Below are 15,947 nucleotides of genomic sequence, written 5' to 3' on the forward strand. Positions count from 1 at the left end.
ATGGTTCTGTGTTTTCCCTCCTTTTCTTTTAACCATTAAAATAAAGGACTGCCCTTTAAATGATGTACCAGTGGTGTGGACAAGAGTTTCTTTCTAGACAGAAAAGTTTTACGTGTTTATTTAAGAACAACTTGGACAAGGAGGATGTGTACCTCGTGATAGGCACTGTCTAAGCCCTTTATGGGATGGATATATATATATATATATATAAGTGTATTTACTTTGAGAGAGTGAGGGAGAGCAGGGGAGGGGCAGAGAGAGAGAGAGAGAGAGAGAGAGAAACAGAGAATCCCAAGCAGGCTCTGCACAGTCAGCACAGAGCCCAATGTGGGGCTCGAACTCATGGAACTGTGAGATCATGACCTGAGCTGAAATCAAGAGTCAGACACTTAACTGACTGAGCCACCTAGGTGCCCCCAGGAGATATTTTTATTATGATCCCATTTTATAGATGATTAACTGAGGCACAAAGGAGTTAAAGGACTTGCCTAAAACTGAGTTGTGACATGAACCCAGGAGTCGGGCTTCAGAAAATTCTGGACTCTTCACCTTCAGTAGTGCTGTCCCGCCCACCAGCTACGGGCCTCCAGCCACAGAGTGGATGGGCCCTTCTTCCCACTGGCAGGAAGGTAATTCTCCAGCCACCAAAGAGTAAGTTGGTGAGAGGGCTACTCTACAGATTCTAGAAGAATCTGTTCTTTTTATGTATTCATTTAGCACACGTCTGCACAAATACTATCTTTCCGTGAAGATACTCATGACAAAAATAACCACCGTAGAGAAAGGTGAGTTAAAATAGAGCTGGTCACGAGTCGTTAATAAAAACAGTGAGCTTTTCTTAGAGAAAAGAGGTCCTAGAAAGAATTCTTGGAGATGCTACATATCCAAAAGAGGAATTCATTCCCCGGCGGTGCCAATGGCAGAGTCCAGGGCTGCGCAAAGACACACGTAGGGGCCTTCAAAACTGAAAGGCTGGCATCTTGGGGCAGAAACGGACCTGGAAGAGGCCAGTCTTGCACCCTACATCGTGGTGAGGATGGGATTTTTGCTGGAGACCCAATCCACCTGCTGGAAGCAGCTAAAAACTCTTCTCTGAAAGTTCCAAATATTTCCAAAAAGAATTCCAATCTGCTCACACCCCAGAAGTCTTGTGAAGCTAAGATGGGAAGGAGAAATGAAAGAAGTTCTCTCTGGCATATTCCTTTTATAAGAAAGAGAGAAGAAAGGAAATCACAGGCGAGGGACGGAACCATAAACGCCAGGTCTCCTTAAAGCACCAGACAGAAGGGAGACAAGTGGTCAGACTAAGATTAGCTTTTCAATCTGCAACAAAACCTGCCCTGTAAAACCAATTCAGTTCCTCACAGAGGATTTCTGAAAGATACATATTTCTTTCCTCGGGCTTGTTATAGAAAATCCCGGGGGGGAGAAAAAAAGAGCTGGGCATAGAGCTTTTCTTCAGAGTTAATTCAGCAGAAATTTGGGAGCCTGAGAAGCTAGGGTGTCCCAAAGGGCATCCCACAACTGCCTTGCCTCAATGTGCAGATTTCAGGGGAAATTCAAAGGGAATGTCTGTGCATTTCAATAAAGAGAGAAGAAAAGTGTAAATTCTAAAGCCTCACAATTCCCCTGCTCTTCTAGGTAAGTTTGAGAAACATACTCCTGGCGTTCAGTGGATGTGTATAAAAGGGGCTGTGGGAAAGTGACATTTTGTCAATTTCACTCTATTTGAAACAGGCGGCTGAGTCGGCTGCTTGCAGGAATCCTAAATAGCTTAATAAAAGTAACAGAAAGCAGTAGGTTTGTTACTCTTAAGAACTGCCTACCAGCTCTTTTTGTTATTTTAAAGATTCTCATGTTAAATATATCATGAGAATTTAGGACTTGCCTTTAAAAAAAAATTAAAGCAAACCATTTGGAAGTGGGTTTTGATTTGTAGAAAGGCTGCAAAGATGGCAGAGTTCTCTCACACCCCGTATGATCTCTTAGTTGTTAACATCTTACGTCTCTCTGGTATGTTCATTCCAATAATGCATTGATATTGATACGGATATTGATCAGGTCCATCTTTATTCAGATGTCCTTGGTTTTTATCTAAGTCCTTTTTTGATGTCAGGATTCCATCCAGGATACCCCATTACAGTTATCTGTCATGTCTCTTATAGGCTCCTGTAGACCGTGACCATTTCTCAGACTCTCCTAGTTTGGGATGACCTTGGCAGTTCTGAGGAGCAATGGGTAGGGATTTTGCAGAAACTCTCTTGGCTGGTATCGGATCTATTTCCTCATCAGGCTAAGCTTATGGGTTTGTAGGAAGACCCCAGAAATGCAATTCCTGTCATGTCAAGGGTATACACTAACCACGTGACCTACCACTGTTGATCCTGACCTTGATGACCTGGCTCGGGTGGTGCTTTCCAGACTTCTCCACCGCAGACTTCTTCCCCCTTCCATGCCTCATCCCTCAGAAGTGAGTCACTAGGCACAGTCCACATTCAGGTGGAGAAGGGGGAGGCTAGGATTCAAATTTTTATGATTTTTCAAACTTTATTAAATTAAAATGTTTTTTATAATTTATTTAAAAATTTTTTAATGTGTATGTATTTTTGAGAGAGAGAGAGTTAGAAGGACAGTGCATGAACTAAGAAATAGATGTCCCTTTATCATTGTGCCTCTATCAAGCTGGAGGGTTTTTCTCTGAAATAAAGCAAATCCAGTCACTAACTCTTCTGCCTGGATCATGGGGGACAAACACCTGGCATCCATCTCCCCATGCAGATAATGATAATTGATAACGGCTTGTAAAATGCTGACGCAGCAATACACATAGTACCACAGAAGGATGAACACCCAGAGCAAGTTCCACAGACCCAGCAATAGAAGGTTCCATTTACATGAATGTATCTGCATCAGAAAAAGCCTACCCGGATAAAGAAGGAACTGTTCATGGTGATTATCTCCTAGGGATGGACTGGGCTGATTTTATTCCTTTTTCTTTTGCTTCTTGACTTTATTTTCCTATAATGATCATATAATACTTACATGCTGTGGAAGAATTCTAGGCCAAAAAAAGGTATATGGTTGGCAATGTTAGTATTTTTCCCCACAGTAAGGGGCATGTTCCCGTGCCCACATAAAACACTGTCCTAACGGCGTGAAGACACCAGAGTCACCAAAGAGATCCAGTTTTCTCTCTCTGGTTTGACTTCGTTTTGCCCCCAAATGATGCAGGCTGCCTTCTAGAGCTATTCTTGTCTAGGGCAGCTCTGGTCTGCATGGTCTGAACTAAGGAAGAGAGAACAGTTTCAGAGCTCTCGAGTGGCTCTGCCGCTGTGCAATTTCCAAAAAAGGACAAGATGCGGTTGGCACACGGGGACCCACGGCGTGTCTTGGCGGTCCTGCAGCTCCACGCCAGCCCCGCTGGGGACAGCCCGTTGCTGGCCAGTGGCTCCCAGGGCCCAGGAGGTCCAGAAGGAGGCGAAGCCGGCCTCCGTGCAGCACAGAAGCTCCTGGGTATCCAAACAGATGCATACAACCAGAATCCTTGTCCAAGCGGCCCTTCCTTGCCACCTGCTTCCCAAATGGAAAACTCACAGAAGGCGGACACTGTGATTTCACTGGGGCTCCCATGAAATAGGAGTGTGGTGGGCTGAACCCATTTCTTCACGGGCATCGTCAGTAAGAGTGAGAATCCTTAGACAGTACTCTCTGCGCTGGCCTCAATCCCTGCTCTCCCTTAAAAAGCTGTTTCACTCTAGGGGCACCTGGGGGGCTCAGTCAGTTAAGCGGTTGAGCGTCCGACTTCAGCTCAGGTCATGATCTCACAGTTCGTGGGTTCGAGGCCCGCATCGGGCTCTGTGCTGACAGCTGGGAGCCTAGACCCTGCTTTGGATTCTTTGTCTCCCTCTCTCTCTGCCCCACCCTTGTTCCTCCTCCACACACCACCCAGAATTAAATAAACATTAAAAAAATTTAAATGGCAGTCTTCTCAAGAGCAGATATCATACCACCGTTTCCTAAGTACCTCTTCACATCATCTAGAAGGAAACACCGTAGGAGAGAACCTAGTTAAAAAATTTAATTTTTTAAAAAAATATATATATTTTTAAAAATTTATTTCTATTTTTAAACTTATTTCTAGGAGAGAGAGAGACAGCGTGAGCAGGGGAGGGTCAGAGAGAGAGGGAGACACAGACTCTGAAACAGGTTCCAGGCTCTGAGCTGGCAGTCAGCACAGAGCCCGACGTGGTGCTTGAACCCACAAACCGCGAGATCATGACCTAAGCGAAAGTCGGACGCTTGACTAAGCCACACAGGCACCCCCAAAAATTAATTTTTTTAATTAAAAAAAAAAAAAAAAGGCTGTTTCACTCAAGGCTACATTTGCCCCACAGCTTGCTACGGGCTGGCCACTCCCCTGCATGGCTGTCACCTGGCCCGTCCAACAAGTGTGGGTCAGAGGAGCGCTCCTCGCACAAAGGGCGGCCGCACGTCACCCATCCAGTAAAGGGTAAAGTACTTAAGGCTCTGTACTTGAAACCTTCTCCAGCGGCTGGGAGCTGCTTCATTCTTTTGAAAATGAAATTTCACAGAAAACAATGGAGAGTGGAAAGAAGGAAAAGGCATTCGGGAGAGTATGAAAAGATCCCTGAACGTCTGCTTCCAGAGAGGAAAACTGAGCGAAGGGAAAAGAAAAAAAGAAAAGAAAAAAGCTCTGCCCCCCCATGAACACACCCTATACTGGGCCAGGCTGCCCTGGGGCCTCTGTTTTTTGGTTGCACAATGATGTTCCTGAAATTTGGGGTGTGTGTGCAGGTCCAAGTCCAGAGGTTGAAGGCGGGGTGGTGAGCCAGCTGCCTGTCTCCATCCCCGTGCCACGGAGGCCCTGGCCCACGGATTGTGGCACTTGCCCCCATTCCTTCGGGGCTCTGCAGAGGGGTCCAGCAGGGCTGTCAACGGCAGAGGCTGTGGTGGCCAATTTCATTCTGAGACACACAGGCCCACGGGGGAAGAGCTAAATATAGAAGAAAGCGGAAGAGTTCAGGGCTGCGGGGCCAGAGCAGAGGGGCCAGCTCGGTTGCTTTCTCTTCTTGAATCCACTGCTGATCCAACAGCACCGCAAAGTACCAGACGAGGCCATCTTAGGGATCACCACCGTGCGCCCTCATTTGCAGAGGCGCTTGATTCCACCTGCCGGGCCCATTCACAGAGCCAGACGGGAGACCCCCAAGCCTCAGTCTGCGTCCCCAGGGGATTCCGCCCTCAAGTTCTTGTCTGGAGCTTATTTTGAAATCTACTTTCAAAGCGAGCACATTTGCCGAGGTTCTTTCCGGCGCCCTGGAAAATCCTAAATAGCAAATCAGAAAACACAGAAGAAATACGCTGCTCACTGACACTCTTTAAAGCTACCAGGAGGTGACGATGGAGAGTTCAAGGAAGGAAAAAAAAAACAAACCCAAAAACCTACGATAAAGTGGTCAAGGGGACTAACAGAACGCAGCACCGACAGATCAGAATAGACCTAAGGTCGTTAATGGTGGTGACCTGGGCTGCAGAAAGTGTCCACCCCTCATTCCATGTACACGGACATGTATACTTAATCCACTCGGGTCCCAGAGGACACATGGGGACGCTGGCGTTCAGCATCTGCATAAATCTACACATTCCCCCCCCACACACACAGGACTTGCACATTCTGACACTTTAGAGGGTGAACCACAAACTATTTACAAAACTCAGCTAAGCCATGATGATTCACTGCCTGGGGATTTCAGGGGATCGTAATTCTAAGAGGCTACTTTGCTGCAGGCATCGACAGCCATGGCTTCGTCAATGAAGAGAATCTTAATTGGGGAGCCTATTTCTTCACAGCCTCCCTTTCCAAAAATAACTAGCCTCCCTCTGGAGACCATCCTGGAACAGGATTTTGTTATTCGTTATGTGCTGCCGCTGGACAGTCATGGGGGCCCGGCATTCTTTCATACGGCACAGACTAAAAAAGGAAGTTCAAGTTTCCCCGAGGTCTACCAGAAGCCAGGATTGAGATGGGGAGCAGAGAGACACACCTCGGCAACCAAGGCCCGCTGACAGAACTATTCCAGCCCCATTATGTCATCGTTATGAAAACAGAAAGATAACGCAAATATGTGACCGGCTGTAAGGTAAGGGCCTAATTCAGCTACTCATCCAACATCATAATCATCCTATCATTGATACGATTATGGATCACTGGTTAAATCTGAATTCACGCAGAACTGAGGGGAAAAAATTATGAATGTAACCACTGCAATCTATCCAGCAAGCAAATTCTTTTGAGCCTGTAGCCCATGGAGGAATGTATCAAAGCTCCAGGGACTGAAGTAGGATGGAGTGACCGCCCGGAGTCTGAATTACACCCCAACCCACCACCGAAAAGAACCAAGTGGAGTCAAATAGTGCACGCAGAGGCACCTGGGTGGCTCAGTCGGTTAAGCGTCCGAATTCAGCTCAGGTCATGATCTCACAGCTCATGAGTTCGAGCCCCGCGTCAGGCTCTGTGCTAACAGCTCAGAGCCGTGAACCTGCTTCAGATTCTGTGTCTCCCTCTCTCCCTGCTCATCCCCCACTTGTGCTCTGACTCCCTCTCTCTCTCAAAAATAAGTAAATATTTTAAAAACTTCTTAAAAAAAAAATGCACGCAAACGTTCTGAAGACAGAAGCCGATCCGACATACACCAGTCAGCTTGCAGTTTTATCCACACTCGCAGCATAACGGTTTATGCACGAAAAAGACAGACGGTGGAGAAGCTTTCCCAGACTGGCTGCTGGGCCCATGGAAAACAGAAGAAGACAGCCCTGAAAAGCAAGCTGTCCAAGGGGTGCCAGGGTGGCTCAATCAGTTAAGCATCCGACTCCTGATCTCAGGGTCATGAGTTCAAGCCCCACGTTGGGCTGCAGCCTGGGCATGAAGCCTACTTTAAAAGAAAAGAAAGAAAAAGTGTACTGTCCTGTAAGAAAGGGGCCAAGGTGGTAAGCTGCACCCGAGAAGAAAGCAGCGAGATGCCCTGAGTGTTTTTACTGAGTCAGTGTGGCTGCCTTATGTGTGGGATGTGTTTCTCTGCAGGTGTCGCACACCGAGCACATTTCACATCCCTGCGATAACTAAGGATACTTCTATAAAGGCGTTCCTCTTCAACTTCTAAGGAATGTAGCCTGCAAGCCTGAAAATCTAAATAAAAGTAAACACTATGTCACCTAGGACAAAAGAATCTCTAAAATCACAATACCAAAGAATTGTTTGCATCTCAGCCTTGAAGGCCATTTATAGAACTGCAGGAAGACTATTTGTCGTGCTAATTTATACACGCTTTCAGCAAAGATTTACTCAACACTTGCAATGCACACACAGTGCAGCAGGAGCTGTGAAAACACAGAAGTGGAAAGACGAAGCAGAGGTGTACGGAAAATCACAGAAAAGACTAGAGGGGGAGAAGCCCTGACAGAATTATCCACTGTAAACAGGAGGAGAGATTATTCAGAGGAAGAAGGGAGGGATACATGTGAACCCAGGGAAGAGGTCTTAAAAGGGGTAAATCTAGGAGCGCCTGGGTGGCTCAATTGTTCAGGCATCTGCCTCTTGATCTTGGCCCAGGGCATGATCTCCTGGTTTGTGAGTTCAAGCCTCACATTGGGCTCTGCGCTGTCAGCATGGAGCCTGCTTGGGATTCTCTTTCTCTCTCTGTCCCTCTCCCACTCACATGTTCTGTCTCTGTCTCTCTCTCAAAATAAAGAAATAAACATTTTAAAACACGGGGTGCCTGAGTGGCTCAGTCGGTTAAGTGTACAACTCTTGTTTTTGGCTCAGGTTATGATCTTACAGTTCGTGAGTTCGAGGCCTGCACTGGGCTCTGCGCTGACAGTGCAGAACACGCTTGGGATTCTCCCTCTCTCCCCTTCCCTTGCCCATGTGCGCTCTCTCTCTCTCAAAATAAATAGATAAAAGATATTTAACAAAAGAGGGGGGAATCTAAAACAAGTCTGACATCTGTGATGCTCACAAACTGGGGAAGAGAAAGCAAGAGAGAGGAGGCAATTCCACACTGGGGATCATCTCAGCAAAGGCAGGAAGTGGGGATTCCTGAGGAAGGGGTCTGGCAGCAATGGAGGGTCCACGACAGCCCAGGAGGCCCTGGCCTCGGTCTCTCCGGTGAAGGTGCTCCAGCCCAAAGCAGCATACCACAGCCGGCCTGATGCACTCACCCCCAGGGCTCTCCCTTACCTTTCCCGTAGAAGAACTTGCGGTAATAATAGGCCCCGAGGTCGATGTGCTCTATGATGTAGCGCTTCACTTTCTCCCGGTGAATGGGCTGGTTCTCTCGGGGCACTTCTAGGACTGAGACGCCGGCATTGGTGCAGTGCGAGCTCAGGGAGGACTCGAAGGAGCAGCCTTCCCCAGAGCTGAATGATGAGGAGCTGGCACGGGAAAGCGCGATCCTTCTGTCGCCCTCCCCGCCCGTCTCGTTGCGAAAGTAGGGACAACTCAGGACGAGCTCGTTGCTTTTCCCGTCTCCCTCATCTGCGTCCAGGTTCTCCTTGGAGTTGAGGTCCTCCTTGCTGCCCAGAGGGGACTCACAGTTGCCCGTCTGGCCTGCCGGCATCTGGGTCTGGGATGCTGCCGAGGCCCCTGTGGTGATGTTTTTCCGCTTCCCCACGTTGGCCCTCGTAGCCATGGCTTCGTTGATATTAAACAAAATGCTCTGGACATCATAATGTGCAAAACACCGCTGGCAATTCCAAGGGCGGACACCCCGCTCCAGACGACCGTCTTCCGGATCACATGTGAACTTGAACGTTTCGTGTTCACTTTTAACAGCTCGCAGCTTCCGGAAGAGGGACGTGTCCACCGACTCCGACTTTAACCTCCGTTTGAAAGGCTTGTCCCTGTCTCTCCCCACGAGGAGGGCACTGTCCATGTAGTCCAGTCCTGAGACGCGGACAAATTCTCCCCTGGATATCTGAGCCGCCGCGTGGAGGCTGGGGGAGATTGCAGGATCGCAGGGGAAACACTCAGGGAACCCAAAAGGAGCCATCGCTTTGTGGTCGTAATTCTCTACTCGGTACCCTCTGAGCATCGCAAAGAAGTTCTCGCCGGACAAACCCTGCCGGTCAATGGAAGATGTGCTCCCGTACTCCCGGTGGAGGGCGGCCCCGGTGTTGGGGTTCACCGCATTTTGGTCTAAGATGTCTTCGGCGTCGATGTCGCTGATGGTGACGTCACTGTTGCTTCTCTGCCTTATGGGGTGCAGCCCTCTTTGAGGAGAGTGAACAAAGATGTCCCCGATGGTGTACTTCGCCTCCACAAAGTCTAGATCGAGCTGCTCTTGCTGCCCGTCGCCTTGCCCATTGTGCGTGAGGGACGCGACGCTTTCGTAGCTGGTCTGAGACCGGCTTTCCCACAGCGCCTTGCAGGTCAGCTCCTTGGAGCAGTCTTTCTTGGGGGGCCACTCGCACACTCTTGCTCTCACGCCCATCTTGGGCATGGCTGGGGTGCCATTAGCCGGACTGCCACCACTCTCGGTGGAATTCGAGGCATTTAAAGAGGTGGCGGGGCCCAGGTTGCCATTAATGGCTTTAAATTTTCGAGCAAAATAGTCATCCGACTGCATGATTCTGGGAGGATCCTTGAACTTGGACGAGGCCCTGCCAAGCTTGTGCTTCTCTTCTTGGGACTGCCTTGGGTCGCTCATGTCTGCCGAGGCAGGAAGCTCCAAGTGTCACCAGCAAGACAGAGGTGAAACTAATCACATGGTTCTTTACAACGCGATCAGAAATGCACAGATAAAGGCTTCCTCGATAGTGGTGCTCTCTCTTTTTAACCAAAAGCAAACAACATCCTCAGAGTATGGTTTTTGCAAAACCAGCTGGCTTCTCAGATGTCGGAATACTATTGTATGCCTCTGTCCTTTTCAAGGGCAATTCCTTAAGACATCTGGCCTCGGGTATTTCCTTCACCTGAATTAAAACACAGAAAATAGCCATTAGCGATTCTGGTAGCTCAAGTTCAATACGTTCTACATATGGTTCCTTCTCTGTCCTTCTCTCCAATTTCTGCCCATCCCCAATTCCCCCAAACTGTCACGAAGTTTCATGTCTCTGCCGTTCATGCTTCTCTCTGTCTTCTTGCTCTGCTTGGCTGGCCGGCATTTATACTGGAGATGAAGCAGTACCCTTCCCAAGAAACTCTGCCTCAGCCCACATCTGACAAAGGCTGCTTCCTTTGTGTCCCCACGGCACCTGTGTCTACACTTATGGTAGCAGATCTCATTATGCTCCTACTGGTTGGTTTACTGTTTATTGACCAGTCTCCTCCGCTAGCTGACTTCAAGTTCCTCTCAGCCAAGAACATGCCCTTCATCTCTGTACCAACATTACCTATTAATGTGGCCTGGCTTAAATCAGGTAAACAAAACACTTTAATTAGTTGTAAGAGTAACACAATGGTCACATAATTTTTTGAACAGTATTATACTTTCTTTCAAAATATTTAAACTCAGAATGTCCTGCAGCAAAAGGGTTAATAACAGGCGTTCACAATGTGTTTTTAGAGTGCGGTCTTGCAATCAAGTAAGAACTCGCAGAGATTCCTGGTGAAGTGGGAAGGAGCCTTTAAGAATTGGGTATCTGAACAAGTGTCTCTTCTCCTTTTTGAAAAATGTTTATTTTTGAGGGAGAAAGAGAGAGACAGAGCATGAGCAGGGGAGGGGCAGAGACAGATAGGGAAACTCAGAATCCAAAGCAGGCTCCAGGCTCTGAGCTGTCAGCACAGAGCGCGATGTGGGGCTCGAACTCACAAACCACAAGATCATGACCTGAGTCGATGCCAGATGCTCAACCGACTGAGCCACCTAGGTGCCCCAACACTTGGGTTTTAATTAACTCTTTTCTTTAATTACACATGATTGTTTCAATGTATCCTATCTCTAATTAGATAAAAAATATCTTCCAGGTACACGATTATGTTCTCAACTTCAGGATGCCTTCCTTGTTGGCATAAGAATGAATGAATGGCTCTGATTCTGAAAATAATGATGGTAATAAAGGTATAATACTGCTGATTTCTCTCAGTCCCCAGCAAAGCATTACAAAATGCAAATATATGTTAGAAAATATTAAAGTTCCAACTAGCTGAACAACAGCAGAACTCTTTCCAATAGGTTCTTTTTTCTTAAGTAATCTCTACACCAACGTGGGGCTCGAACTCGCGACCCTGAGATTAAGAGTCACATGCTCCACTGACTGAGCCAGCCAGGCGCCCCTCCGATGGGTTCTTAATGGCTTTGAGATGAACATGTGGTAGGTAGTCTCTTGGAATAACTGATATTTTCTTATCATGGCAGCTTGCTTTCCCCTCATTGGGAGAAAAAAAAAAAACGAGTCTGGGAATGATAAGATGTTGTCTATTCCCAGGGCAATTTCATAACTGAGGAAATATAATGATGTTTTAGGATGTGATAAACGAAGGGAGAACAATCAGACGCTTCAGTGAACCAGACTGGTGTCTGTCCATGGTTCTCAGAAAGAGAAGAGACAGGCTTGCGTCTTCTCTATTTCACTTGGAATTATTGTGTATAAAAGGACCACGGATGATTCTCAATGAGAGTTATGTCCTGTACAATTTAGGCTATTATAGAATCCTTTCCTGGAAACTGAAAAAACGACAACTGAGATATGAAAGAAAACAACTTGTTGCCTAGAATCTCTCTGCTGATATGGTATTTGATTTACTAGACCGGCTTCTACATAAAATATAAATTTTATTAATAATCCTGCTGCTTATAGAGCACAATGAAATTTGAAGGCTTACAAATTATTTCTATGTTGGTAGAGAGATATGTGAATTCTCAACAGGCATTAACAGGACACTCATTTGCAATTATATACTGTAAATTACATATTAATTAACTGTGTATAAAGAAGGAAGAACCACGCCCACCAAAACCAACAAACTGTGTACTTTGAAGAAATACAATCAGTGGCTAAGCCCTCACCGCCTTAAAATATTAGAACAAAATGCCCTCAAAGAAACCAGGAAAGACAGAATGAATAAAGATAAAAGCTCAAATTAATGGAGTAAGGGAAAAACAAGGTAGAAAAGGGACAGACAAATCCAAATGGTAGTTCTTTAAAAAAGAGCAAGAAAACAGATCTATTCCTTCCCAAGCCTGAAAAAGGCAGAGAGAGAGAGACAGAGAGAGAGAGAGAACAATACTATACAAATTTCGACATGAGAAAGGAAACATGACCACATATACAGGAGATTAAAATAAATATTAAGCATAAAAAGAATCATACCACAAGCAACTGTATAGCAAGGACTTTGAAAACAGGAAACTAATGATTGCCTAGCAAACCACAAATTCCCAAAACGGATCCAAGTATGTAAAACGTAAAGACTGAGTCTCGCTGAAGACGACAGAAACATAAAACCAGTCGCTACATAAAAATATGACCAAGTGAGATGCAATGAGCCATCTTAACCATTTAAAACTCCTTTATACTCCCATGTATGAGACCACATGCTATTTAAAACAACTTAGGAAGTAGCCCTGTCTTTCTTTTCCATGCCGTGGCATACACTGAAAATACCAAGATTCATGCAGCATGTGGCAGTCAAAGCAAGAAGGTTCTCACGACTTGGGTGCAGTTAGGACTCTGGCCCAAGCCCACTGTGCCTCAAGCTGAGCAGACCAGCACCTCCTCATATCGGGAACCCACTCCCCACTCTTCTGGGGGCAGCTCTAGGGCCAAGCCATGTGCCGGGAGATGTGTGAGACACAGAAACCTAACAAGGGCAACACACTCACTGAATAATTACTTCTGGAAAAACACCATAAAATAGTCAGCGGTCTATTCTGAGCATTCACACCCTTTTACATGTCTAAATTTATCATCGTTTGTAACAGACAATTTAAAACCACAAAATCTTTATTCCACAGATCTCCTGTAGAAATGGAAGGCGATACATTGTGAAAAAATAAGATTAGTTTTACTTTTTTATTATTAAAAAATTTTTTTTAATGTTCATTTTTGAGAGAGAGAGACAACATGCAAGCTAGGGAGGGGCAGAGAGAGAGGGAGACACAGAATCTGAAGCAGGCTCCAGGCTCTGAGCTGTCAGCACAGAGCCCGACGCAGGGCTCAAACCCACGAGCTGTGAGATCATGTCCTGAGCTGAAGTCAGGTGCTCAGCCAGGTGCCCCAAGATTATTTTTAAACATAAGTAACAGAAACAATTATAAACAGATGAATTTGTGCTGAATTTTATTATTATGTTTGTCATAAAGCAAAAAAGAACAGTAGACTCAACAGCACACATACTTAGAGCCGCAGAGCTCACTTGCCGTGTGACCGAGAATGGGAACGACAGCATAAAGGCTGCGACTCAGGAGGGAAAGAAGGAATCCCAAGGACAGAGGTCTTGACTCTAACTGGACCGGGCACCAGCTCTACCCAGGGGCTTTTTCAGTTGCTTGAGCCAATGAATTACCTTTTTGGGGGGGTTATTCCGTTTGAGTTACATTTTTGTGTAGTCCAGATCCACTTCAAAGGTTCTTTCTGAGAGACCATATTTATACTCAGTGCAAGACCAAAGATAGTAAATTCAATAACCGAACTACTTTGTACTGTGTTGCTGATCGCCTGGCACATGAAGAAATGAATTCTAAGTGTAGTTCTGGCACTTGGATCCAAAATCAAGACCAGAGCCTCTCGGGCAGGATCCCTGCTCTAACAGAAATATACGGCCTTTAGCACATTTCACGTGGGCTGCTAGGAATTCAGTGTTCAAAGCCAAAAAAATTCCTGACCTGGTAGCTGATTAAAAGAGTTGAAGTGGGGCTAGAGCAGACCCCCTCCTGGCCCCGCATCTGGCTAGCCACATTTTCCAGCTCGCCATAGCTCCCCAAAGCCAACCTTTGTGATACAGTCATGGACAGCGCCTTCCTTTTACACGTCCTGTTAAATATGACTAAATACGGCATATTATACACAGCACCTTCTTTTAAAAAGTATTACTAGGCGAATTATTTTTATGACTGCAGGAAAAAGAAAACACCTCAAACAATTACAGCGCTTGTTTGTAAGCTACGCTAGGAATATTAACATCATGCAATTAAAAAAGATATTACAGCACGTGGGGAAGAATTAAAATCAAGATCTTTAAAAAGTGGATGGTATAGGATTTCAACAGAGAGAAATGCAAAAAGCAAAAACAATGGAGGGAGTGGAAATCTAAAGCATGAGCTGGAATGACCTCTGAAATCATCCAGAACCTAGCAGTGACGCTTCGGATGCGAGCGAGACACAAACGTGCATGTGCACGTGGACGCACACGCAGCACCCCCGCACCAGTGAATCATGGTCTCCCTGCAGGGCCGTGGATCAGGGCTCTAGGGCAGCACGTCTGGCACAGAAGACTCTTCTGCCATCTTTCATTATCTTTACTTTTTCTGCAAGTTCTAACTTTGCACCTTTGCCTGTTAGCATGCAGCATTCAGCTGAGAAGTTTTGGAAGGACTGAAATTTGCACTCTTAGTTGCACGCAGCACGTGAATGTAAGGAAGGTCCTGTGGACATCTGTCCCCAGATTTATTCTGGGTACGGACCAAGTATTTGTACGTCCTCTGTGCTCAAACCCACGGTGAATCCCAGGTGCGAGGTGGCGTGCCCGACTGGTTTGCTGGACACCGAAATGATAGAAGAGACAGGAAAAGGATGGCATCTTAGAGAAGAGCCTGCAGAAATTAGGGAACTGCGATCGCCCCCCCCCCCAAAAAAAAAGCACAGAGCTCACAATTATTACAGGTGTGCATCATTACAGAAGAAAATGCAACCTCTCCCATGCACAGAACTGTGGTTTTTTTTTTTTTAACATTTATTTATTTTTGAGAGAAAGAAAGGCAGAGCATGAGCAGGGGAGGGGCAGAGAGATAGGGAGACACAGAATCCGAAGCAGTTCCAGGCTCTGAGCTGTGAGCACAGAGCCCGATGTGGGGCTCGAACCCACGAACCATGAGATCATGACCTGAGCCGAAGCTGGATGCTCAACTGACTGAGCCACCCAGGTGCTCCCTGACAAGTCTCTTCCTGATCTGTGCTGCTCAGTCTGCAGCCCCGTGTCTCGGGGTCCTTCCTCCTTGTCCTCTGTGCTGTGGCCCAAACATGCGGAGTGCTTTTCCAGCCTTCAAAGGCCTGCTGTCCACACCTGCGTTTGCGCTGCCCCTGGAAACGGAGCGCCAGCTGCCTGGGCCGAGCTGACATCCTCGTCCCTGACCGGGGGTGCCTGTGACACACGCCTGTGGTGTCCTCCCTTTCCCAGACACCCACCTGCTTCAACCTTGTCACCACAAGGCCCTAAGGCTGGGTCTGTTCCATTCACCACTTACCGGCCATGCCAGGCATGGTCTCCAGCGTGTGGTAGCTGTTCAATACATATTACTAAATAAGTGAATAAGCTGCTAACCTCCTGTGCTAGACAGTAACCTTTTCTAAGATAAAATGTTTAACATTTACATGGCGAGTCCTTACAGTTACAGAGTGTCCCGCAATCATAAAAGTTTCATAATTTTGCAGAAACATACTTACTACCGAAACTCAGATAAATGTGGAGAGTTGTTAGCTCTTTGCAGGCTGCTGTCTGTGATGAGGCAGGCCCAGATCCTTACCACGACAGGTTACACTGAACATAAAAGTCAATGGCTAATCCGCTCTGGAAAGAGCTTCCCATCGCCCACTGCTGCACGGGCCAAGTGAGGTGAGTACAGACAAGGTCTTCGAACTGTATGGAAGGAAAGCATGCCATATGCTTCATCTTACAAGCATTTCAGCAGTGGCATCCCTGAGGCTAATGGCTCATCCCAGACACGATGAGAAATGAGGAGGCCCCAGTAGCTAATCCCCGCATCGGTCTG

At 46.7% G+C, this 15,947-nt stretch overlaps 1 protein-coding gene across 4 annotated transcripts in view; it reads right to left on the minus strand.

Moving 5' to 3' along the window:
• SIPA1L2 (signal induced proliferation associated 1 like 2) overlaps positions 1-15,947 on the minus strand; it is a 177,764-nt gene that overhangs the window by 102,504 nt on the left and 59,313 nt on the right. For all 4 annotated transcript variants that reach the window (XM_077751641.1, XM_077751640.1, XM_077751638.1 and 1 more), the window contains exon 2: positions 8,258-9,990. In XM_077751641.1, the coding sequence (XP_077607767.1) occupies positions 8,258-9,725 (1,468 nt within the window). In that variant the 5' untranslated portion in view covers positions 9,726-9,990. The remainder of the gene's footprint in view (positions 1-8,257; positions 9,991-15,947) is intronic.

This window comes from Crocuta crocuta, unplaced genomic scaffold (genome assembly GCF_008692635.1).
Source record: "Crocuta crocuta isolate KB4526 unplaced genomic scaffold, BGI_CrCroc_1.0 scaffold59, whole genome shotgun sequence".
NCBI classification, from domain to species: Eukaryota; Metazoa; Chordata; class Mammalia; order Carnivora; family Hyaenidae; genus Crocuta; species Crocuta crocuta.